A 27,016-nucleotide genomic window follows, 5' to 3' on the forward strand; every position below is an offset into this window, starting at 1 on the left:
GTCATGTTAAAAAACCCAATAGCTATTTACCTATAGCTTGGACTCAGGGATTAAATGTAGGAACCTAGGGATTTGCAGAATTTTAAACTTGCTAATAGACATGACATACTCGAAATCCAAACACGTTATATACTTCTTGTTTATTTATAAACTAGTAACCCGCCCGGCTTCGCCCGGGTGCAATACTGATACTAATAAATATACTACAGAATTTGTTTATTTACGACATCACATTAGATACTTCTAAAATAATCAGAGGTTCTGTACTATATTGTCTATTTATCACATATAACAACCTTCGCCTCGAATCACTCTATATATTAAAAAAACAGCATCAAAATTTGTTGCGTTATTTTAAAGATATAAGCATACATACAGATAGTGGTAAGCGACTTTGTTTTATACTATGTAATGACTGAAATAAAGTTTATGTATCTTCCAATTAAAATATAAAAACTACATGTTTTTTTTTAATTTTTATATTCGAGTAAATTTTATTACATTTCACTTCAACGTTCGTCGTTGTCCGTAATATGTACGTGAAATCAATTTCTTGATTGCATATTTCGCTTAAAAACATCACGCATCGTTTCTTTTAATTTATTAAAAAGCTTTTAGTTCTCGACGTTGTATTTATTTTACATTAAAATATTAATCTTTAAAAAATATACATTCACTGAAAAACAGAAAAACTTTAGTAATGGTATTGTAGCTTTAGTTTCGTCAACACGTAAGTCTAATTAATTAATAAAAATAAAGAAATATTCCATAATTAATTAGACTGCCTGTCTTATTTATTTAATTCATTCTAACAGTAATGGTAACTAATCGGTTAATCGCCACTGCGCATAGATAGGTATTACTACTGTGAGAAAGATAACTTGACGAAATCTTTTTGCATTTGATTTAAGGTTACAGGCTATGTAAGATCACGACACGGTCCACTAGAGTGGAGTAAAAACGCTTAACGCAGGTGAAGCAGAGCGGAGCAGCTTTATAAGATGCTTTCTTTAATAAAGACATTATAAGATAATTATAACATGCAAATGTTTAATGAAAATTACCGTTACTGTCAAAAATCAATAGAGAATCAATCTCAAAATGAAATCAAATGATGAAAATTGTTCGTTTTAAAGGTGATTTATGTTTTCATACTTAACTAATGAATCGCTTGTTATTATACTCATTGTTATTAATAATACATTATAACGATCGCTCATTCATTGTATTGCATTCTTGAAATACTTCGATATGCTTTCTAATTAGAATGTTTTTAAAATATATTTTTTAAACATAAACACATATGCAAATAGTATTTTTCAAATATTTTTGTATAATTGAAATTTTTCCACAATATTTGCTGTGAACACGAACGAGATGTATTAAAAATTCTCCAAACAGTTTTACCGTTTGTAACAAGTGACGTTTCAGCTTTTACATCGCGCTTTGTTTTAGGTAACTTCTGTTTTTAATATTTAATTTGTGTTTTGAATTGTTATTTTTATGAAAGACATTTGCTGTTATGAAATTTGCAATATTTTCATTCCAATTTAAAAAAGAAGAGAAGTGAAGCCCTATCCGTCATTTTATTTAGTGCCATTATAGTTTAACCCGCTTATATGATTTCACTTTGTGTATAAACTTTGACAAAATAAAATAGGTATTCGAATTATTAAGTTTCGAAACTACATTTCCCTATTAACATTTACGAAGGTGTGGCCAGTGTGTTAGACAGCACCGGTCGGTTTCCTTATTTCAGCTGTTACCCTAGTAATTACTGTATTTGTTTGGTATAGTATTGTTTTGGAATTTGTGTAAAATACTTGGGAAATTGTCACTGTTAATCGTAGCTTCCTAGAGATTTGCATTGCTTAAATTATATTACACAGATTTATTAAAAGCTAGTAGTTGTCAGCGACTTCCGCGGAATGTTTGTCTATGTCTTTTCTAGATAATAAAGTTTTATTTATTTCAATTATTCAAATTTCATTTCAGTAGGTTGGACGTGAAAAAGTTAAGTTTACTTTCCCATTACTAATAATAGTACCAGTATGAGATACTTTGCGAAACCGTTCTATATGGGTACGTTATTTTTTTTTGAGGAATTTATGCCATATTCGACAGTATGTAGTTCAGATAATTGAAGAGTATTTATAAAAAAAAATAAGTTGATATATTTCTCCTTGATCTTATCGCAATGAAAACTAGTTTAAGAAAATAAAACGTCAAATTGGCTTAAAACCAAATCATAAAACGACGTAACTTTCGAATAATATTTATGTTAATATTTAATTTTTGGCATGACATAGTGAATTTTGAAACTCGCCTCACTGTGTTTTATTTTCAAATAACAACGACCTCTGGCGTATACTAAACGCAAATAGAGGATCAGGTCGCGTTGCGGATTTATGACGTCATGTAGAAGTATGTGCTTCGTCTGTACACATGTAGTCGTTGCCTTACATATGTATCTACTTCATAACACGTATACTTGCTATCGAATCAATAAATCACGAAACGTTAGTTAGAATAAGCCAGCGCCAGTACCTAACATCAGCCCCTCTTCACAAGCGGGAGAAGCCGGGCGGATATTTGTTGGTTATATAATTTATAATTTTTTGCCGATTTCAAAAAAATTGAATTTAAAATTGACCTTATTTTTTATTAAGATATTGTGGATGATTTCAGCAGCTACGCTGGTTCTAAGCAGATTTTTATAGTTCCTACTTTTAAACGACTGGGGTGTCATGCTCAAGGGTCCTTGAAGTATAAGCGATTCACCCTTAAAGGGTGGAATGAGAATGGAAATTTATTATAATAAAAGGGTTTTCATTATTTGTTGTCTTTGTGTGTATTATAAGATTAATTTGTCGAGTGTATATTGATGTTAATGAATACGTTTTGACTGAATATATTTTCCTTTGAAATCCATGATTTTGAAAAGTCGCTGTATTATTGTAGCATGTTCAATAATACAGAATTAATGAAAAAATATTTTTAACAGTTGTTGGAATATTGCTCTACATACGATTCTATACTTGTTAAATATCCTTGACATTTTATCTATAAAATAGATAAATCAATAAAATGAATAACTAGAACGCGTATTTAAATACGTGGGATATCACTTCTACTAGTAATTCGCATGAAAATTTTATGGCTTATTTATTTTCAATATAATCTCAAGTTCACTTATAACGTTCATTAAAAACATTACATTGGTGTGGCTTATTATAAATAATGATGATTATATCGTTTTTAAAATGTATTTATTTATATAGCTGAAAATATTATATCAATAATAAAATTTTAACAAAAAGAAAAACCGACTTCAAACAAAACACTATTTTAAAACAAATGAATATGCACGAAAAAGTAATAAAAATAATTGCGTATTCAACATATTTTTTAGAGTCTTCCTAAGTTAAATGAAATGAAAAATATTAGACTACTTAAAAGTCGATTAACGATTATATCATGTAGTTATAGTTATTGGTATATTTGGAGCCGGTGTCAGCCACGGTGCCCTTGCCCCAACAATCAAAAGAAAAAAGCGATACGAGCCCCTTGATTGATCCAGTATATTATTGTGTAGAAGGTAATTTGTAAAAAACATATTTGTTAAAGTATTCTCGTATTGTTTTTTGATAGATATACTGTAGGGTTTTATTGGCTGACACCGACTCCAAATATAACAATAATTATAACTACATGATATAATCGTTAATCGACTTTTAAGTAGTCTAATATTTTTCATTTCATTTAACTTAGGAAGACTCTAAAAAATATGTTGAATACGCAATTATTTTTATTACTTTTTCGTGCATATTCATTTGTTTTAAAATAGTGTTTTGTTTGAAGTCGGTTTTTCTTTTTGTTAAAATTTTATTTATTTTTTGATTTTAAGTGAAGCTGATGTTGCCTAACTAATTTTTTTTAATATGGATAGATTAAGCGTTCCGTTTATATGAGTCAGAAACTACTTCGAGGACAATTTCAAAGGAAACTTGCGAATAAAGCAAAAATAGACTTTCGAAAATGCGGATTTAATACGTCACGCGGCGTAAACTACAAGGATCCCTCGAAAGAGCTGTAATCGAACTCAGCAAAAAAACTTTGAAAAAGACCAACTATATTTCGTACATCATATGACATCACATCACATACACAAAATTTGATTAAAGATAGTAAGAAATTCTGCCCCATATCGCACCCTAACTGCGAGCCGTATAGGAGTTCCATCACTACATAGTATAAAACAAAGTCGCTTTCTCTGTCCCTATATCTTTAAATCTACGCAACGGATTTTGATGCGGTTTTTTTTAAAAGATAGTGTGATTCAAGGGGAAGGTTTGTGTGTATAATACATGAACAATATAGTAAAGAAACACTGATAATTTTAGAAGTTTGCGATGTGATGTCGTATATAAACAAATTCTGTAGTATATTTAGTATCAGTATTGCACCCGTGCGAAGCCGGGGTGGGTAGCTAGTTGATTATAATATTCGACTATGATAATTACATAAACATAACCACATTACGGAAGGTGACTCAAATATCCAAATAACCTATAAATAAAAGATTCGACCGAGTATCGCTAACGTGCTCCTCAGAATTGTTCCGTTCCCTTCCGTTCCGTTACTTTGTCATGGATCCTGTGCTCAGAACCTTACCGAACTTTCACCAAATTACCCTTGAAGTATATATTTTATAATAAAAAAAGAATTATCAAAATTGGTTAACGTGATTTTCAGTTATTCACCTATTTGTCGCGCATATACATAATGCAAATTTAAGACTTATGTCGTTTTCACATGGATACCATCATCGGAAAAAAAAATAAAAAAATGGGACCCCACGGGAAGCACTACCTTTCAAACAAAAAAAAAATTATCAAAATCGGTGCACCCAGTAAAAAGTTATGAGGTAACAAACATAAAAAAAAAAAAAAAAAAAAAAAAAAATACAGACGAATTGATAACCTCCTCCTTTTGGAAGTCGGTTGAAAATGCTCTTTTTGTCTCTCTTCGATCATGACGTGTTCTAATGTCAAATGTATTTTGTCTCAATATATATGTGTGTAATATTACGTATGTTATATTACGTTAAGTATAGTAATTTTTTATAGACAGTTTATATAAAATTTAGGCAGTGTTTCGCAGAAAAGAGCTCTGAATTAATATTTTAATGTTGGTTTTTATGTGAATGCGAAGAGAAGAAGTAGAACAACAGATTATTCCTTTATAACATTAACACAATAATGCGACTTCGTTAGCAGGTCACTCGGGGAGTGAATCAGTTAGTCACAATTCGGGGAAACATTTCTGATTCACGAAACGTATAATCGTAGATTTCCTCAGTGATCTTTCGTATTCAGAGAAAGCAGATGCATACCATGTTTATATCGAATGAATTGTATCGTTTGATATTTAATATATTAACCTTAATTAAACAAGCTGACTTCGTTGTCCACTTATCTAAATTTAATATTTTTTATATTCACGTTTTAACAATGATCATACTTTTTAATATCCTCTTCAAAATGTGTATAGATTAATTACTTAACGTGGGTATGAGGCAATTTTTGATAAAGTTTAAATACATATAAAAGTAAGCCGTTGTTAATAAAACCTTTAAAGTATCCGAGCGACATACGAAGCGTACCCTAAACCCACCGTGTTTGGTTTTAGTTTTCAACAGGATTGAAATTTGCACTTACTCATGTAACGTAGGTGAGCACTAAGAGGATTTAAATTAATTTAAATCCTATTAAGGATGAACTGACATAAGGCTATGGAGGAACCCCCATAGGGTTAAATGGGGATTGGAAGTTTGTATTATTTTGGTCATTACTAATGTTAGAAATATGGAATTTAATTTTATTATTAGGTAAACAAGTTGCGACCTGAGGGGGAATTTCAAAATCGAAACATGGAAACCGGTGCCTTAAGCGTCTGTTAAAAAGTAACAGATCAATGTTACAGATGCAGTGGTTACCGAGGTGATATCCCATATAACACGACTAGTATCTTTATGTTAAAGTTAATATATAAACATATCGTATATGTGTAGTATATATGATAAAAGAAACTAAAACTTATATCAATCGAAAAGTATCATGCCATAGGTGATATCGTGAACGTACGAATTGTGCCCATTTCGACCACACGCGATAATGAATCATCATTACATAAGTTATCATGTAATAATGAATTTATTTTAGTAATCTAATTAACCCTTCAACGTCTTAATTGCACGCTACATTTTTGTATATAAATTATATATGGAATTAAGTCATTTGGTTCGAGTATCAGCAAAATAACACTTATCCCTTTTCAAATGTCAGTTTAAATGATCATCAGGAGCCGCATTTGTTCGTTCCATAAATAATAAAAGTAAATTGAAATCACTTACCTTCAGTGATGAAAGGATAAACGGTTCTTAGTTCAGCTTCATATTGCTCCAGTGAAATGGGAGGGACAATGGGTGGAACGAAGTCTTCCTCTGGTGATCTTTCAGAGCCATAGCCTTGATCGAAACCCGGATCTTGGAGCTTCCATACTGGCTCAGCATCTGAACCTGAAGAATTTTTTTCGAATTATTACATATTACTATCTACAATTAAATATACAGATCTGCGTGGTTACGTAGTTATTTGGGAAATACTGATTTTGTATTCTTTTATTAACCTCTCCAATGTTAAAATTTCGTAAGTTTAACCGAGAAATATCCCGGAAATAGTCAACCGCGTTTACGTTACTCCTTGGCGTTCAGTGTTATGTTATATTGTCAATGACCTTTCTCAATAAACCTATTCTACTTTATAATATTTCTTCAAATAGGATCTTGTAGGTCCTGCCACGATGATTGAATTAACATTATAGTTTTATTAAACACACAAGTTGATAGATTTAAGTGGGATATTTAAATGTTCGAGATGATAATGGAACCTCGATTCAGAAAAGTTTTTTCGCTTCATTAATAATGAAAATCGTAAAAATCGCTTTAAACTAAAACTTCTACTTCCATATTCCGCTTAAAGTAGATCTCTGCTAAATAAGTTATTCGAGTAAGTGAATTGATGCATTTTCGGAAGCGGTGAAAACTGTTTTCTTAAAATTTGTATATTTTTACTATGTAACGAAATCTTCGATATAAGATTACTTTAAAATTTTTGACCTCTACAATATTCAAATAAGATTACGATACAAAAAAAGGATTTATTTATTTGATCCATTTACGATTAAAATGCTTTAAGTTAAAAAGAGTTAACAGTACATGAATAATTTTTTACAAAGTTCCAGCAGTTCGGGAATGAACTCAACAAATACCGGAAAACTGGTTAATTATTCAAAATGAAACGAAAAGGACTTAAGTTAAAGGAAAACAAAATCTTATTATACGACCATTATGCCCTGCCCTTCGACTCACCCTTTTTTACTTTGAATTTAAAAATGTTTGTTTCTTTTCGCATTACGTAAGCATCCCCCTTTTTAAATTGACTTTGGAACACAGAAGTTGATCGAGTCGGAATAGCCGATCCTGCTTTATTAACCACATTATGAGTTTTGCGCTGTCTAGTTTTAATGAAAAATCTACTAAATAATGGAAAAATAAGACATAAACATAGGTATGGGTACCCACCTAGATATAATGTATAAAATTTTCGAAACTAATGACTATATGTTATATTTTTTTTTGTCATTCATCATAATTCTCACGTTGAACCGTTTTATTAATCATAATGCACTGCGAATCTTTTTACTAGTTAGCTAGTTTATAACAAAAAGCTCCAGTTCAGTTTAGGTTGTTTTTATTGTTGTTGTTGAAGTTCAGCGCTTAAGTTATTTAGAGCACTGACGAATTAATGAAATAGAAAGCAGTAAATAATTTAAACCTGTATTACCTTTACAATTTTAAGACTACTGTTTAATCTGAGTTAAAAATGATTAAATTATTAAGTAGTATATAGTAATTATTAAGAGTTCGTGTAGTGGACGCGACCTTTTCATTAAAAAAAAAACACTCTAACTAGAAAAATATATTTTTTGTAGGATAACGCATTTCTTGACAAAGGTAACCCTTACAAGTCAAAACAACAAAACAAATAACAATAAAAATCTAATTTTAGGAAAATGAATATACAAAATAACTATATAGTAAATAAAACAGTAGAGAAAAGCCAGTTTATTTATAAACCTCTGTCCTACATAAATAAAACTTTTAACAAAAAGAAAAACCGACTTCAAACAAAACACTATTTTAAAACAAATGAATATGCACGAAAAAGTAATAAAAATAATTGCGTATTCAACATATTTTTTAGAGTCTTCCTAAGTTAAATGAAATGAAAAATATTAGACTACTTAAAAGTCGATTAACGAGTATATCATGTAGTTATAGTTATTGGTATATTTGGAGCCGGTGTCAGCCACGGTGCCCTTGCCCCAACAATCAAAAGAAAGAAGCGATACGAGCCCCTAAAAGGTAATTTGTAAAAAACATATTTGTTAAAGTATTCTCGTATTGTTTTTTGATAGATATACTGTAGGGTATTATTGGCTGACACCGACTCCAAATATAACAATAATTATAACTACATGATATAATCGTTAATCGACTTTTAAGTAGTCTAATATTTTTCATTTCACTTAACTTAGGAAGACTCTAAAAAATATGTTGAATACGCAATTATTTTTATTACTTTTTCGTGCATATTCATTTGTTTTAAAATAGTGTTTTGTTTGAAGTCGGTTTTTCTTTTTGTTAAAAGTTTTATTTATTTTTTGATTTTAAGTGAAGCTGATGTTGACTAACTATTTTTTTTAATATGGATAGATTAAGCGTTCCGTTTATATGAGTCAGAAACTACTTCGAGGACAATTTCAAAGGAAACTTGCGAATAAAGCAAAAATAGACTTTCGAAAATGCGATTTAATACGTCACGCGGCGTAAACAACAAGGATCCCTCGAAAGAGCTGTAATCGAACTCAGCAAAAAAACTTTGAAAAAGACCAACTATATTTCGTACATCATATGACATCACATCACGCGTAGCCGTATAGGAGTTCCATCACTACATAGTATAAAACAAAGTCGCTTTCTCTGTCCCTATATCTTTAAATCTACGCAACGGATTTTGATGCGGTTTCTTTTTAAAGATAGTGTGATTCAAGGGGAAGGTTTGTGTATATAATACATGAACAATATAGTAAAGAAACACTGATAATTTTAGAAGTTTGCGATGTGATGTCGTAAATACACAAATTCTGTAGTATATTTAGTATCAGTATTGCACCCGTGCGAAGCCGGGGTGGGTAGCTAGTTGATTATAATATTCGACTATGATAATTACGTAAACATAACCACATTATGGAAGGTGACTCAAATATCCAAATAACCTATAAATAAAAGATTCGACTGAGTATCGCTAACGTGCTCCTCAGAATTGTTCCGTTCCCTTCCGTTCCGTTACTTTGTCATGGATCCTGTGCTCAGAACCTTACCAAACTTTCACCAAATTACCCTTGAAGTATATATTTTATAATAAAAAAAGAATTATCAAAATTGGTTAACGTGATTTTCAGTTATTCACCGATTTGTCGCGCATATACATAATGCAAATTTAAGACTTATGTCGTTTTCATATGGATACCATCATCGGAAAAAAAATTAAAAAAAATGGGACCCCACGGGAAGCACTGCCTTTCAAACAAAAAAAAAATTATCAAAATCGGTCCACCCAGTGAAAAGTTATGAGGTAACAAACATAAAAAAAAAAAAAAAAAAAAAAAAAAAATACAGACGAATTGATAACCTCCTCCTTTTGGAAGTCGGTTGAAAACAACTTGTCGTAAGACAATTCCTAGATCGTGGAATACGTGTAAGTAATTCTCATATTGGCAGTTGGAAGCCACATTAGACGGGGCTTAGATACAGTTCGATGCTGCATTGGAACTTGAGACACGTACGTTGTCTCTATCTTGGATCTGTAAGCTCTTCTCTATTTCAATTCACTTAAGGCAATATACAGTAGATACTTCGAAAAACGCCCGACATACAAATAAATACTTTAGAGCACCCAATAAAAATATTCAAATAAATATAGAAATTAACTCACATATACATCTTTCGATGAACTACCTAAAAATTTAACTTTACATAGTTCATCTTGATTAACGCAAAACTACTGATCGGTTAGATATAATAAAAGTTTATCATATATATGTAGTTCAGAACGGATTTAGAATATAATAGCATATATGCTGCATTTTTTTTATTGTATGCGTTTTATTTGTCCTTCCATCAACCCGCAAACGGAGAGGAGGCCTTTAGCCCAGCAGTGGGAATTTACAGGCTGTTGTTGTTGTTGTTGTTTATTTATCCGTCTAAATTTTAAGGCAGAGGAAAAAGTGCAGATCGGCAGTAAAAAATCCCTTAATTTACGGGATATAGTTTTATTAACGTAGCCGAAAAAAACTGCTTATGCTATAATTTTTGTATGAATGAGCCTTTAAAATAGGTACAGATAAATGGACAATTTTTTATTTTGTATACTTATTCCATTTTAGATAGATCATTCCTTGCATCAGTACCAGTTCTTATGCTTAGTAATACTGGCGCACTCATATTTTAACCCGAATACAACAATACTTTTGCTATTGGGTGGTAGCATATCTTACCTGCGGTTCGTCTGAACCTGCAACAATCAATATACCTACCACCGAGTAATACCATCCACAAATTATAAACATGAGTAAAAATGACGCTTTGACTTTGCAATTTAATCCACTTTTATAAAAACGGATATATGACACGATATTTAAATAACGCAAACGCACGTGGTTTAATAAATAGAACAATACAGGTAAATAGATCTCTTGGCTCAGTAAATATTGTGTAATAATATTCACTTACATCTTAAATAAAAAATAACACAGAAAAACCTTATTTTGAGCCGCGAGAAATCGGATGGGTACCTCAACACATATTACATTTATGAAAACTTTATTCATTAACTTGACATAACCTAGGTTTTATCCGACAAGTCTTGTTAAATTTCTAGACCATATAGACTAAAACTGTCTAAAACAGACTCTCTTAATAATATGAATATTATATTAAAAAATCGTGATCTTACTCATAAGGATTTATTAAATAATTCTCGACTTTATCTGTCTCATAAAATTATAATATTTATAAAATTAATAATACAATAAAACGATAGTGTTAATTGGACAGAATATAATTTCGATTTGATTAAAACGATGACGGGGGTTAATCAAAATTTAATTTCATGTTACGTTAACAGCGGACATGATTTTAATGTGATTGATAAATCTTTTGTTAAATTGATAATTATTGGTGAAATAATGGACTATTCGTTACAATTGTAAATATCACTTTTGTATAGTTTATATTACTCGAATAACGAGAACAGCTTCCGAATTATGTTAACGAACGTATTACTTCGCAAATAATAACTAAATTGTTAGTGATTTATAAAAATAAACCATATTTAATACTAGTAGTCGCACGTGGCTTTGCTCGTGTTTTAGGGTATAGGTTGTAATTTGTTAGGCAAAAAAGTAGCCCTTTCTTGAAGTTCAAGTTTGATTCATAACAAATTACATCATGATTGATTCAGCGGTTTGGTCGTGAAAGCGCGAAAGACAGACAGACAGAGTTACTTTCACACTTATAATATTTAAAAATATAGATTTCATTAGAAAAATAATAATATTATATTCACAGCGGGACGAAAATTTTATATACAATAAATAAATTAAATTACAGAAATACTATTCTTATCGCAATACGGTTACACGAGTATTCTCAAGAAACAGCTAAGTACCTGTAGTGATAAGTTACGGTGGACAAGTTTGTATGCAAACACAGGAACACTCTATTTCTCGTCTTTCATAATCAGTCTGACAACAGACCGACAGCTCTTACAATTTAACGAACATCGGTCAAACACATCGGTATTAATAATTATATTCTGTTCCGTACATTTATTAAGAAAGCTATATAAATAATTATAGATATATTTTTTCCATCACAGGTACTCTCATAATCAACAATTCTATAGGGCTTGAAACAGTTTAAGCAAAACCATACGATTTTATTTGTAATAATAAAAAAATTTTAGTAGGCATGCTATAACACATCCAACATCTAAACTTCGAACCCCACAGAAAAGTCCTCGAAAGAAAATTTAAATCAACCTTAGGATATATTTTATTAAAGAGGCAGTTACTTTGAAATCATCCTTATTTTGTTTGTTTGTTTGTCCATATGTTATATTATATCTACATTAATATTATTAATTTGAAAGTAACTTTTTCTATTTGACGCTCTTTCACGACGAAACCGCTGAACCGAATTCGATGAAATTTGGTATGAAGCAAACTTTAACTCCAAGAAAGGACATAGGTTACTGTCTTTGCCTGACACTTTACATCCAACACCAGCTTCTAAAATGCGAGCGAAGCCGCGGGTGATTATTAGTAATATATAAAATTTAAAAGATAAATCCAAAGTAATCATTAGCAATAATAGATAAGAATCTAACGTCAGACAATCTTGCGTGTACAAAACAAGTTTGGAAGAACAAAGGGAAAATATCGGTTTGCATGCCACGGTTTAGTTAGGGGCTTTCTAGAGTACGGCGTTACTAACATAGATTTATGGCACTGCCTATGCTTTCGCTACGTTTTGTAACGAAGAGATTTATGAATATATGCAAATGTGACGTCGGCACACAATTTTCCGCGCTTGCTTTTAAGCAAGTTTCGTGTGCTCGAAAAATATCAAGTTTGGGAAATCTACAAAAAGAAAATCGCACAAACATATGAAAAATATCAGTTCTGTTTTTACATTAAATTCCAAGTTTTAGGAATCCGGAAAGGTTTTTAAAAGTTTTTAAGTAAATATCGATTCTTAACGCTACGTTACATATACATATACATATATAATATCATAATATTATACATTAGAATTGATTTGGTATATCTGCAATGTATTTAAGTTAGTAACATTATTATTTTCTTGATAACCAATTATTTAGATTCATTTAAATACCCCAAAAATCTTGCTAGTGATACCTAAGTCTTATTATAACACCCATCTATGGAAATTTATTATTTTAATACATTATATTGAATCATTTGTAAAGCGATAATGAAACTCGCTTAATGAATATATTCGCTACATGCTTAATTTTGAAATACATGGAAATAATATTAAATTATTAGGGTTTTCCTGTCAAGTAATTCTCGAACCTGCCGGAAGGCCTTCCCGTAGGATTGAGTAAATTAAGAGTGAATATATGGAAACGTACTTAAACACTAAAATACCTCTAGCGCAGAACAGTTAATTAATAATAAATTAAATCTTTCGGGAGGATATCCTTTTCATCATATTTAATTTTAAGTTATTATTATTTTTTAGTAATTTTACAGTTATTATTATTTTAATTATGTATATCGACTGTGGAAAGGTAGAAAAAAAACCACAAATACGGAATCGCCAATATGGTCGTTTTAGGAAATGTGGTGTATTTATTTTTTTGTACCATTTTGAACTAGGTCCACGCCACTGAAAATTAGAACATTTCTACCAAAATATATTTTGAATAGTGAATGAATAATATCGATTTGTTTCAATTTCATATTTGATTAATATTATTACGCAGAAACGATCGGCCCATTAGGCGCAAACGTTTCGTTTATACTTGTATAAATCAGTTAGTATTCCCGACTCGATTCCCGAACGGTATTGTTGTATTGATAAACGAGAAACGGAAAATGGATTCCATTGTCGAACCAAAATCAATCGTATTAACTGGTTGATTTTCCTTTAGTCAAATAATTTGCAACATAGTAGGTGACATTGTTTTGTTCACACAAACGATTACATGACATACCTAAGTTGATTTTGATTGACATTCAGAATATCAGTAAGAATTTTAATTATTCAACATTTAGAAAAAAAAATCTATAGTTTATCTAGATTCAAATTCAAATATTTTTTTATTTAGAACAACCAGATTATTACGAAAAATATAAAGCACAGATTCTAACTCTGCAAAATATATACATCCTTATTGGTGCTAGGCATTCGTTTCTATATTCAAATACCGCAGTATTTTAGCTTTGTTAAAAGAACCTTAATAGCTGTTAAGGCTCGCACAATATATCTTTGTAAATAAAAAAATAATATTAATTTCTAAGTTTTGCTTTCAATAGAAACGTTTAATGTACTTAGATCGTTTTTCTACTTGAGCGAAGCCGGGTTTACTAGTTATTAGATTATAACAGCTACTAACTATATATCCAGTACGACATAATATATATTCAGACCTGTTTTAAATTCAATTATACTCCGTAACATGACGATTTAAAAATGGATGCAAGACCCTAATTGAATGAAAATATTTTTATTGTGAATGAAATATTTATTACGTCAGTTTTATTAAGTAATCATACTAAACTGAACATTTATCAATACTTTGTATCGTAAAGTGCATGTTTGAGGGGTCAATGAACTATTATAATTACAGATACAAGATATATAAGTTCCATGGTTGGCGGCACATTGACGGTGTAATTAGTACTTTGTAGGATTACTTCTCGCAGTCAGGTACTGATAGTATAGTGGCGAAGGTGACCACTTGCTTATCGCCCAAACAAATACACCTCCATTGCAGTAGTATATATAAAAAATATAGTATCTTTTTTATAACAAATGTAGTAGTTGTAGTTGTTTCTATAGAAATTATAAAACAAATAATTATAGATCTTTTTTTCTCAATGTAAAGTAGAAAGGTGACGGCTTCTTATAATATTCAACGGCGACTAAAATATGATTCTTTCTCGAAAATTGGAACGTGATGGAAGTGACAATGGCTCAATGTCGCCTCGGTGTCTCCGGAATACAGTACAGAGACGCGAATATTTATAAACGAGTTGCTGGCACACGACTTCGTACGACGTCTGGGATTTTTTTTTTGTCTAAGCCTCGGGAATCCTCTTATTTCTCAGGCAACAATATTTTATTTTAACATTTAAAAACACAACATTAGTTTCATTTCATTTTATTTACTGCGATTGCTATGAATTATTCGATATTGACCACTTATCGTCAAGTGGCCTACTTGCTATTCCAGGTGGACTAGATAGGTTATCTACATGACATAAAACGTAGTAGTTGTTTTAATATGATTACATTAAATACAATTATATCTCTAATATGTTATTTTTCTAGCTGAATAGCTTATACAATATTCACCACGTGAAAATGATTATAATGAATCTTGGCGCAATAATTTATATCTTGGGCCGAGGTAAGGGATGTATCTTATCTCAGGGTATGAAAGGGTTTCTCGGGGATTAACTTGATTAATTCGTAGAATCTGTATCAGAAAACTGTCGGAACAAAATCACAATAAGGTAGCTTATGTGTAATACATCAAAAGTTTTATAAAATTGACAATTCTATAAAGATACATTTTCTTGAAATTTATTTAATTTTTACTCGTCACTATATATTTTACACTCTACACTATATGTTTTAATTATAAATCTACGATGTGAATGGATTAAAATCCAATCTAGGAAGAATAGCCTACTTAAAATAATTAAACTTCTGTTACAGATTATTAATATTAAGTAAAATAACAAAAATGAAACACCAAACAGAGCCTTCTCACCTTTAAAAAAATCTCATTGAAGCTAATTCCTACACACTGTTTCTATATAGTTTTGGTGGATATAATAATATCTGTATAGATACTATTACATCCGTAAAACTAGGTATATATGTAGGTATATATATACCTACATAGTTTTGTTGTTTCTTCAACACGGAATGAATTTTAAATACAAATTAAATAAATAACACAAAATATTTCCTTAGCCTTGAGCATTTGGCACAACGAACAATATATGGTAGTACGTATTTAATTATCGACGATTTAAAAACGCATTCTGAAGTTTACTTGAATAAAATTTATTTGATTTAATTTTTTTTTTTCGAATAGTATCATTTTTAAACATACACTCGGTAAAATACATAAAACAAGTCGCTGTTGAATTGGCCAATTAAGCAAATCCTGTCTGTATGTAGGTGAGATAGAATGATATAAAGTAAGTGCGTGTGGTCCACCACAATGGATATAGCTCCGACAATACTGCAGACATATGTCCAGTTGCATCATATGTAACAATTCTAACAAGTACTATTGTATGCATAGACGTGTGACGTATCAAGCGACTACACAACGAGCTTGACAATAGAATGTCTTTGATGAAATTCTATGAACAAGTTGAGTCTTTTAAAGTTTGAGATGAACAATAATTTGAATTTTTTAGGTAAGAAATTACCGGACGTAAGCTGAGGGGAATTAAGCCAAATGTATCACGTGATTATTATAGTCGACTAAGGGATTTTTTACACCAACAATAAAGCACGTGCGCGCATTTACCACTGGTATGTGAGCGATGGGCGATTGTTGTGAAAAAATCGATTGTATTAATTGACAATAGTATTTATTTATTGTTTTAATCTTCATCGCAAAAAAAACAATCGATTGTAAATCGAAAGAATTTGAACGATTCGCGCGCTGTTTCGGTTGCGCATACAGCGAAAAGTGTAGGTTCTTCGATAGTTTTTAATGCTTCTTGGGAACATACCATAAGAAATTTACACGTTTATAGACGTTTTATTTAGTTTACATTTTCTCTTATATATTCTGGATCATAAAAACAATCAAATATTTTTAACAAATGATGTTTCTTATACTTCGAGTTAGTATTTTTTAATTTAGGTTTTGCCCACGACTGCGTTCGCTTAAAGGTTAAATGATTTGTTAGGTCCGAATACATTAAGGGGTTGTTTTAGGTTCATCACGCGAGTAATGTATTGGTTTTAATCTTATTACGTAGGTATGACATAGTATGAAACTATAACATCGCCTTAGATATAATGAAATGAAATGAAATAATGTAGAGGAAAATTTAAATATGTCAAAATTGTTTTTTTTTTTTGGACAACAATTAATATTATGTTCATGAAAGTTTTCGGAAATAATACATTATTCTAGAAAAAATTTGATTACATTGATTAGATATGATAAGAGGTTATAGTGAGATAACCTTAACAGATAGACATATATTTCACGCTGATGCGAGTATGCTTTTGTGATGCTATATAGCCTAAAGCTTTCCTTGAAAAACGACTTATCTAACACTGTAATAATTTTTTTAATCGGACCAGGTTGCTGAATTTAGCGTGTTCTACCGAACAAGCTTCGCGGCTTTATAATTTTAATTATCGAAATAGTATAGGTATCTTTGTTTCTTGTTTAAGATTTTACCAGAACATTGCAAAATCTCAAAACAATTTACAAATTTAATGTGTAATAAGATCAAGCTCATTAATCATTCGATCTTTGTACCACAGCGCTAAACTTCTAACTTTGAAGAGACAAATTCTACTGGAATTTTATTAATATTCGTAAATGAAAAGGATGTCTAGAAATTAATTGATGCAGCGCTAGCAAGGCCCTCGACAGCCCAGATTAAAATGCTCAAAGGTGCTACTTTTAAAATGAAAAGACTACTTTTGCCTGAGGCTCGCTAAGTCCGTAGTGCTGTATTTAAACTTGTGCCTTGAAAAGCAAATAACTTATACCTGTAAGTGTTCTCTAGTCCACTTTGAATTTGAATTCGCCACATGAAAACGCTCAGTTTTATCATTTTTTGTTCTGAATAGAATTAGGTCACGCCTGTATCCGATTACACTTCTGAAACTTTATGTTGAAAAATTTTACGTCGAAATTTAGCTCATTTTTAAAGATAAAGTATTAATTATATATTATAATTTTTCATATCTTTGATCTATTTCAGATGTTCTAATACATAGTTTTGTGCTAAATATTTTGAAATGGTAGTTAGACCAGTTAAATAAATTTAGAAACATTTTGATCAAAAATTGTTTTAATTAAAATTTTGAAATTAGCTAGCGTAACTTATTTTCCACCCCAGGGTACCAGCAGGTACATCATAAATAGGATTTACGAGAAAAATTATTAAAGAATAAATACAAATTAAAAAATAAAAACAATTACTGCCCTCAACCTCGGCACCTGATTAAAATTTGTACAGAAAACCCGCTCGTTTATAACACCATAAAAAATCCAGTACTGAAATAATATTCCTTAAAAATTTCGCTCATCTCAATATCATGAAAACACCGAGTGTATTAAATTTTATTTTATCATCAATGTATTTAAGCAAAATGACAATATTATTCGTTAAAATCGAAATGTTCAAATCATAGGCTTAGTTGGTATTTGGGAATACCTATATAGATAAATTGCGTTTTTTATTCTCATTTAAAAAGGTATTTTATATTGTTAGTGAAACAAAAAAAACTAATCAAACGGAACGCTCAAGAATAATAATCACACACAAACAGTCATACTTTTTACTGTGATAAACAAATATTTACAAAGTTGATGTGCCCGCGGCTTCGTTCGCGTTGAATTAAACAAAGAATGTTATTCTTATAGCCTTATTACGTCAGATATCTGCCAGTGACTGTACCGTCAAAATCGGTGCAGGCGTTCCAGAGATTAGCCGAAACAAACAGACAGACACATAGAAAAAAGTTGAATGTTTTTTTTTTTCGTAAATGTAGCCTATACTCACATATACATTTAGTAAAAAGCGGTTAGTTTAATATTAGACACTTCAAATTTATTATATATATGTATTTAAAATATGAAACGTCACGTGACTCTTATAACAACAAGGGCATAACTATATCGGACGGCATATTAAAAGGACGTGTCGAACACAAAGTTATAAACATTTTATTTTGAACAGAGTATTTATTGACTGAAAACTATGATACATAGAAATAATAATACTTTAGAAATTTACCTTTTCAAAATTAAAACACTCTTATAATGTCATAAGTGCCAATTCGCTGTCATTTTTCATATCATTATTTTTATTTGTGTACTTTTATTTTATTAATTGCACATTTTATTTTATGTTCAACAGTTATTAAAAACTATGTGACAAAATCAAAATCAAAATAAACTTTATTCAAGTAGGCTTTTATAAGCACTTTTGAATCGTCATTTTACAATTAAGTGAAGCTACCACCGGTTCGGAAAGTAGATTCTACCGAGAAGAACCGGCAAGAAACTCAGTAGTTACTCTTTTTTAACATTTAAAAAATACAACGTCATGTTAATTAAATACAATTATTTCAATTAATGTATCCTGCTTGGAAGTCAACAGGTATTGACTCCACGCTTTTTTATCATCTACAAAATCTTGTATCGAATAGTATGCTTTTTCTACCAATGTATTTTTAACAAACGATTTGAATTTACTAAACGGCAAAGTTAAAAATTTATTTAAAAAAATGACAAAAACTATATTCGATTTATATCTGTGCATCGATTATTTTGACAACATATAAAAATATACCATAACAACAACATAATTAAAATTATGAATTGTGAAAGAACCTGGAAATACATTTAAATAAATACTGTAATATACTAATTACTTAAAATAGTCAATGTTTGACATTGTTATAATAATAGGCCATTTTCTTTTTCCATTTCGAAACGGCAATAAATCAATGTCAAGCGAATCCAATCTAAGAAGCAAATTGGGATTAATAATGGCGTTCAAAGAAAGGTCTTCCTCTTCCATTGTGATGATTAGCGTGACAAATTGGCAAAGGAATGTCCCGGGAATGCAATGACTCCGAAAGTAATAAGTTACAAGAAATTCAATACATCTGTTTGTAAAACACTTCGAACGTATTAATTTCAATTTTTGAAGTCAACTGACTACTCTAAAAAGTTTTCATTTTGAATAAATAAAATGTCATTAGTTAAGTTTTATTTAAATAAACTTTATAGCGCCAATTTATTTTATTCACTTAAAAAATATATTTATGAGACATCACAATATCGATATAATTTAAAAATGTAGCAGAAATATATGTTATGGTACAGAAGGTAGGCTTAACAGCAATTCTTCCAGCCAATATTATTAAACAGTTTACAGTATAGTAGCACGTACAAGAAAGTGGAGTGGCGAGAGATACGACGGAATAAGACCGTCATTTCGTTTGCCGTCACGGCTAACGACTCAGTCATTGTATGTACTACATAATGTTATTTTAATCCTTTTTATTGGTTTTATATTATAGTAGATAATATATAAAATTTTGGCAGTTAAGTATGTGAAAAATTGAGTTGTAATACTACGTAAATATTTCAGTTATAATTAACAAAGCTTATATTAACCTAAAGTAAACTTAAGATAAATATTTATTGATTATTATTAAAATAACAATATGAATATTTGCTATAAAAGAACAATATGAATATAGTACCAAGTGTAAACAAAAAATGTCAAAAATCATTAATTCGAATCTTGTTCTGATTGTATTCGTGTAACATAATGTCTAAGTTAGAAAAATATGTTTATTCAATAAAATATTATCGATTAATTAAATCAGCTCAAAAAATTCGTAATTTTAAGTAATTCAACTACTTATGTTTTACAGTACGATTTTCAGTCAAATCGTTTCGAATTCGAAATTCGAAAAAGAATTTCGCATATAAATTTCATTATTTAACAACTACAGCAGTAACTTAATAAGTTTCGTTATATAATAATGATAAAAAATTTCTAGTTTTTAGCGTTTTCGTTTATGTAAGTAAGTATATGAATTAATTAACAACATTTATTATGCGTCTTGGAGGTACATTTTTTATGACCATCGGGAACATTTAGTTATGAAAAATTAATGATTATTAAAACGTTATTTTTAGCAGGCTATTAATTAAATGTACTTTCTTCAGTTAATAACAAAACTAAATAATATAGTATTTGTAAAACATCATGTCATTTTCTAGGCAAACTAACGTTGCAAATTGTGACGTAATGTCAAAGACAAGGCGTACCGTGCTGGATGGAGTTAGGCTTGCCCGAATGTGTCATGCTATGTAAGTGGAAGTTTGTCCTTGACCCAAAGTTATTTGGAGCAAGCGTGACGTCACCAGTGTCGCTGATCCCCGAAACTGGTTTCCGGCTCAACGAGTGAACGTTCAACACGATGTCTCTCGCGCGGTTTATATCCGCTGACGAGGCGTTTTGATTTGATTTCAATAATTTCATATTCAGATAAGCACACATATTACCTATATTTATGTTATAAATATTTCAGTACAAACTTCCGTCAATAATATTTGGTATTAACCGTAACATGATGGAAATAAGTACAGATGGGTAATTTCAATTTCTAAATTACTCGTGTAAAATAGGATAAAATATGTATTTTGCGTAAGCTAAATTCAAATTTTAAAGCGTATGTCAACCCTCGTACCTAGGTAAAGTTACTCTCCAAATGCAATAAAATTCTGGTACAGTTTGTGACGTGTACAACATGCTTGAACTTTTAATGAATGGCAAAACCACAAAGGTAACAGTGTAACTTTATTTCATTTTCGCAGATTTTATTTTTCTAATGATAACGCCACACATTCGTGCAAATAAAGTTCAATTTTTATTTAACATAAGAAGGCTTGTCGTGTATGTTCGTATGGCTTATTACTGATTTACTGATTACAAATAAACAGAGATTATACAATAGTCTGTAGAGGCTGAAATCGAAATTCAGTCTCACGAGGAAAGATTATTGAATATGTTTGTGTCTCAACTTAAAAGTAGAGGGTATAATTGGAATATAAAATATAACATGTGGTCATATACGATTTTAGGATTCGAAAAAATTAATGCGCTCAAAACTCTCAACTTTTTTTTTCATTATCTCCGAAGGAAGCCGTCAAATTGCTCCGCGAAAATATTAAAAGAAAATGGATTCCGAACAAATTCAGCAGACACTAATAATTTCTGAATTTACGACTTTAAGAGAGAATTTTTTAATCTTTATATATATTTTTTTTATTATGTAAAGATAAATCGAATTATACAAAAATAATTAGTAGAACTTAAGCATTTAAATTTCCAATTACGAGTTATTATTTTGGTGTTGATTACTTATTTTTCATATTACACTCTTACCGATTCCGATAATATGTAACTTCCAGTATATAAATATTAGTATATATTTATTTATAATTATGAACATATATTTTTTATTAATCATGACGATTTGTGTAAATCGCGATAAGTATGTGATATTTTGTAACGATATTATGTAACACAACCAAAGTAATTAATATTATTTAAATTCAAAAGTAGTCTACTTTAAGCTTCCATTGAAAACTTTGTATTTAATTTTAACTTCCCTGAAAAGAAAGCTAATAAAACGCGCTTCAAAATGCGACATAAACTACGAGGCAAATGATTAAATTGAATCTCGTTTCCATAAAAACTACTGCAACGTTCCTATTTCTTTCTGAAATTAAATAAAATGTAAATAGACGAAATGGACCCGTGGAAAACATTCGCAGTTACTGAGAAAAAAGCAGTATTATATATGGTAGACGAGTTTGAATCTGATACAGATATAAACTGAGGGGCATCCGTTCTGAAGACATGTAGCGCAATATAGTCTCTATGTTTAGTGCATTAAGACAGGTGTAGTACGTGTTTACTTACGCCTTTATGCAAAACTAACGACCGTTCGGTAGTAGAGCACGGTTCTCCGGATGTTCTGAATTATGTGATTATTATACAGCGCAAGCATTTGCCATAGAAATTAAAGCGAGTTTCATTAAGTTTTTCTATAGAAATAAGAGTTTTAGACACAGTTATATATATATATATATATATATATATATATATATTTGATTAATTTAAAACCTTACAGATTTGTACTTTATTTAATTTTCACAACAAACCATAAGACGATACGATTTCTAACCTATAAGCGCAGTAATTATAATATCAAATCAAACCAATATACATTTCATTTAATGGAATATCGTGCAACTTTTGAATCGTCATTGCACATAATTAATTTAGATTTTACGTTACCTGATCGGTATATAGATTTGAAGCTAACAAATAGACATTCTAATTAATCTGTTCTTCCGGGATAACTTAGTAGATACTCTTTTCAATTAGATAGAAATATATGTTAAAATATTTGTATTTACCGGTTCAATAACCATATAAAGCCGATGATCCTTAAGCACCTGTTCTTTATCGACTTTATCCAGTCTTAATGAACAATGAGAGTCTTGAAATTCGAATATATGTGATTGGGCTACTCTTTGAGACAGCCGTGGCCGAGTATTTTGAAATTATTGTAAGTATTCGAAGATGCTCGCCTACAAACATTAAATTAACTTAAGAATGACATTTTTTAATAAAATTGTTCTAAAGAATATAAATTCAAAGTAAAGAGGCGCCGTTGGGTCAACGGATTGCCGGCACTCTTAAGAGATGACTTATCATTCAACCTTTAAATTCAGCAAATAACAGCCTAACCTTTTAAACTTAAATAATATAATAAAGTATTTTTGTTTAGTCACCGAAGCTGATTATTTGCGGGCGCCGGTTAAAAATAAACAAAAATTCAAAAATTATATGTGTTATGTAAAAAAAGAATACTATTATTAAAGACACAAACATTTGGTTCTAGACAAATTTGTCAGCTATACATAACATGTAAATTGCCTTCGGAGAAGATTTACATTTTATCACGTGATTTAACTTTTCAGATACTTAAAGGAATATCCAAGAAAAATACGTTACATTTTTAAGATAGTCCGAGAAGACAGATCGACGTTTTCCCCTCGCGACCATTAGCCGTTTTATCTTTTGATCCGATAAGACTGCGCCCCAGATTGGGAAGGTATATAAAGCTAAACATATTTTTACTATCAGGCTGTTCTTTAAGGAAATATTTTCTATATAATTTATATTTTTGTACATTTTTTCCAGCACGCGGAAATAGTAATATTAAAAAAGACTAGTTTTTTCGGTGAATGCACTTTACCAAGCATTTAAAATCAAATATATATAAATTATTGAAGTAGGCGAATAAAATCACTTTTCCATCACTCATCAGTTTAGTATATATATTCTACCGAGAAGCACCGCCAGTATACTCAGTAGATGTCTTTTCATTTTCATTAATTACGAAGCCTCTTTGACTCACTCGACACCTATTAAACATTGATGATATTATACCAGAAACCTACACTTGAGATACAAAAAGTAACTGTACAAAGTTATAATGCAAATATGGATCGATATACAATCAACTTTTTTTTAAACTGTAATGTTATTGATGTATAAAATAAACGCTTGTCGAGAAGACATTAATGGTACAACGTAATATATTTGTGGACACTATTACAACATATTTCCAAGCTAAGTGAACATGCAGTATTCAACTTTGTACGTAAGCTTTAGAAAAATGCATCCAAAAATCTTTTTCCTCCCACATTCTCGCGGAACTAGCGTTAAGATTCCAATTTTATCCACTTCGATCCACGTCATCTTTTCATACTTCGAACTCATATTCTGCAAACGACAGATTTACACCCACGTTGACGTACGAGGACATTGTAATTAATTTTGCTAATGTATATATTTTAAAAATAGCTTTTCTCATTTTATAAAAGACAAATACTGCTTTATTAAACAAGTTATTATTATAATATTTCCATACTTTAATTATGGAGTACTTTCTCGTCATATAGATAATGTTTTTGATATCAGTTTGACATATTTATCTATACATATAATAAAATTGGAGTGTCTGTTTGTAATATAAAAATAGTCTTTTTTACTCAATGCATATGTACCTATACAAGGTACATACATATACCGAAATATTATTTTTTATAATTTTTGTCGGTCTGTCTGTTCGTTCCGGATAATCTCTGGAACGGCTGGACCGATTTTGAGGGGACTTTCACTGGCAGATAACTGATATTAGAGGAAGTAACTTAGGCTACAATATTTTTTTTTGTTAAATTAAACGTACAAAGTTGCGGGCACAGCTAATGTAAAAAATAATAAAAAATATTTTATTAGGAACAAGTAAAAATTACATAGTAGGACAAATGAGACCATAATAACTGCATTAGTTATTAAACTGTGTCGCAGTTATATAATGTAAATATAAAATTAATAAGCATGATGAAAATTTGAAAGGATAATCTGGTTCGAATTATTTTAAAATAAAATTTTGTAGTGTAGTAGTGTTATCTAAAATACTCACCGGACTTCGAGACACGGTACCGCAAACCACGCCCGCTTTTCGGATGACACCGATTATAAGTTCCGAATTCACCATAATTATTGTTCACGCGACTGTAATCCGCTAGATGTCGGTTTCCATCCAGATGGTTGGGTAGAGACCGATTCCAGCCCATAACATCACCGACAACTGACCCGCAGACTGACGATTCCGTCTGACTTTTCGTCTCTCCATTGCAGAGATCTCCACTAGAGCGTGCTCGACGGCCCTTTAGGCCCTTAGCGGAATGCTGGCTGATGTTTGAGCCCATTGCGAGGCGGGACCTCAGGAGGGCCCCGCCGCACTCATCGCGCCAATCTTCCTGAGATTCGCTATCGGTACCTTTGGACACGTTCTGATCTGTAAAAAATAAAAAACAAAATATTATTACAATGAAATTTTGTAAAGAAAAATGTTACCTATATACTGTGAAGTCATGAATCTTTTAAGAATACTCGTTTGAAACTTACGTATCAAACAAAATATATGCTAAAGAAGTCGAACTAGGAATAAAATGAAATACTTCCAAAAGTTGGTGATACTTTATTCCTGATTGCTTTCCAGACCTCCGTTTAGTAAACAATGCCGGCAGTCAGATTGCAAACTATGGCAAACTACTCTTATCATGAATCTTTAAACTTAAAATTCAATGTTTATCGTGAACGTCTTCCAAGAGTTTTACGCAGCGATTTTATTGATTTCGAATATGTACTTCTAGGAATTGAATTGAGTGTAATACATAAATAAACGTTTTTTCGATTTTGACTGTAATTCGTCGTCAGATCATATTTAAACTAAATTAGACTAGATATTATTTGCACAGTTTTTCATTAAAAAATTGCGTAGACTTCAGTATGAAATATTTTATGTAAGACCAAAAAGTAAGTTAGAAATCGCAAGCAAGATCTATACAGAAACATGAACTTATGTTTTGTAGTTTAAATTGAGATTAAAGAGATACCACATAACTCTTGCTGTGGAACTGAAATCCAAGTTCTGCGAACTTTATCGCTTAAGGCTTGTAATTTTACAGTAATAAAGTAAATTAACAGTCGCTATATATTCTCTTCTAGGCCAATATATCCTACTCGGCAAGGCCTTCTCTCCCTTTGACGGAGCCTTCCACCATGTATCCCCATTACGGAGGATGCGCGTGTGGCAGAATTTCATTAAAATTAGACACATGCAGGTTTCCTCACTGTGTTTTCCACCGCTGAACACGAGATAAATTATAAACACCCGCGTTCATTGGCTAAGACGAAAGCGTTCTCTTTAAAATCGGTATGAAAATAATTACTTTTTACAGTTTTTTTAAATGATAATACTCGAATGAAGCAGATACAAATGAAAGTATTATAGTCATTTCACATAACCGCTTAAAAACTATTTTTTAAAGTAAAGGAAACACATGTTCTGTAAAAAATCACAAATTGGCTTTTAGAAAGATATAAAATTTGTATTAACATTTTATTATATGGGCAATAAAATATACGAAAGAACACAATTCGTCCTTTCAATTCTTTTTAAAAATTATCTTGTTTATAAAACTATAAAATCTGAAAATCGAATAGAACGCGTCAAGCGATATTAACGTATGTAGTTTAATTGGTAGAAAAGAGGAACTAATAAATTTCATTTCGGTTCTTCTCAGTAGAATATTCATTTTAAATCGCTAGCTTATTTAAAATCATTATATAAAATCTTATAAAATTATTATTCAAATGAGCTGTAGAGCCTAATTAAATAAAGCATATAGCT

The 27,016-nt window shown here is 30.5% G+C and overlaps 1 protein-coding gene across 2 annotated transcripts in view; it reads right to left on the reverse strand.

Moving 5' to 3' along the window:
* Positions 1–27,016, reverse strand: part of LOC124531624 — a 107,608-nt gene that overhangs the window by 45,222 nt on the left and 35,370 nt on the right. For both annotated transcript variants that reach the window (XM_047106082.1, XM_047106081.1), the window contains exons 2-3: positions 25,241–25,618; positions 6,416–6,580 (exon numbers count right to left, since the gene is read on the reverse strand). In XM_047106082.1, coding sequence (XP_046962038.1) covers positions 6,416–6,580; positions 25,241–25,618 — 543 coding nt within the window. The remainder of the gene's footprint in view (positions 1–6,415; positions 6,581–25,240; positions 25,619–27,016) is intronic.

Source organism: Vanessa cardui, chromosome 8, assembly GCF_905220365.1.
Source record: "Vanessa cardui chromosome 8, ilVanCard2.1, whole genome shotgun sequence".
NCBI lineage: Eukaryota > Metazoa > Arthropoda > Insecta > Lepidoptera > Nymphalidae > Vanessa > Vanessa cardui.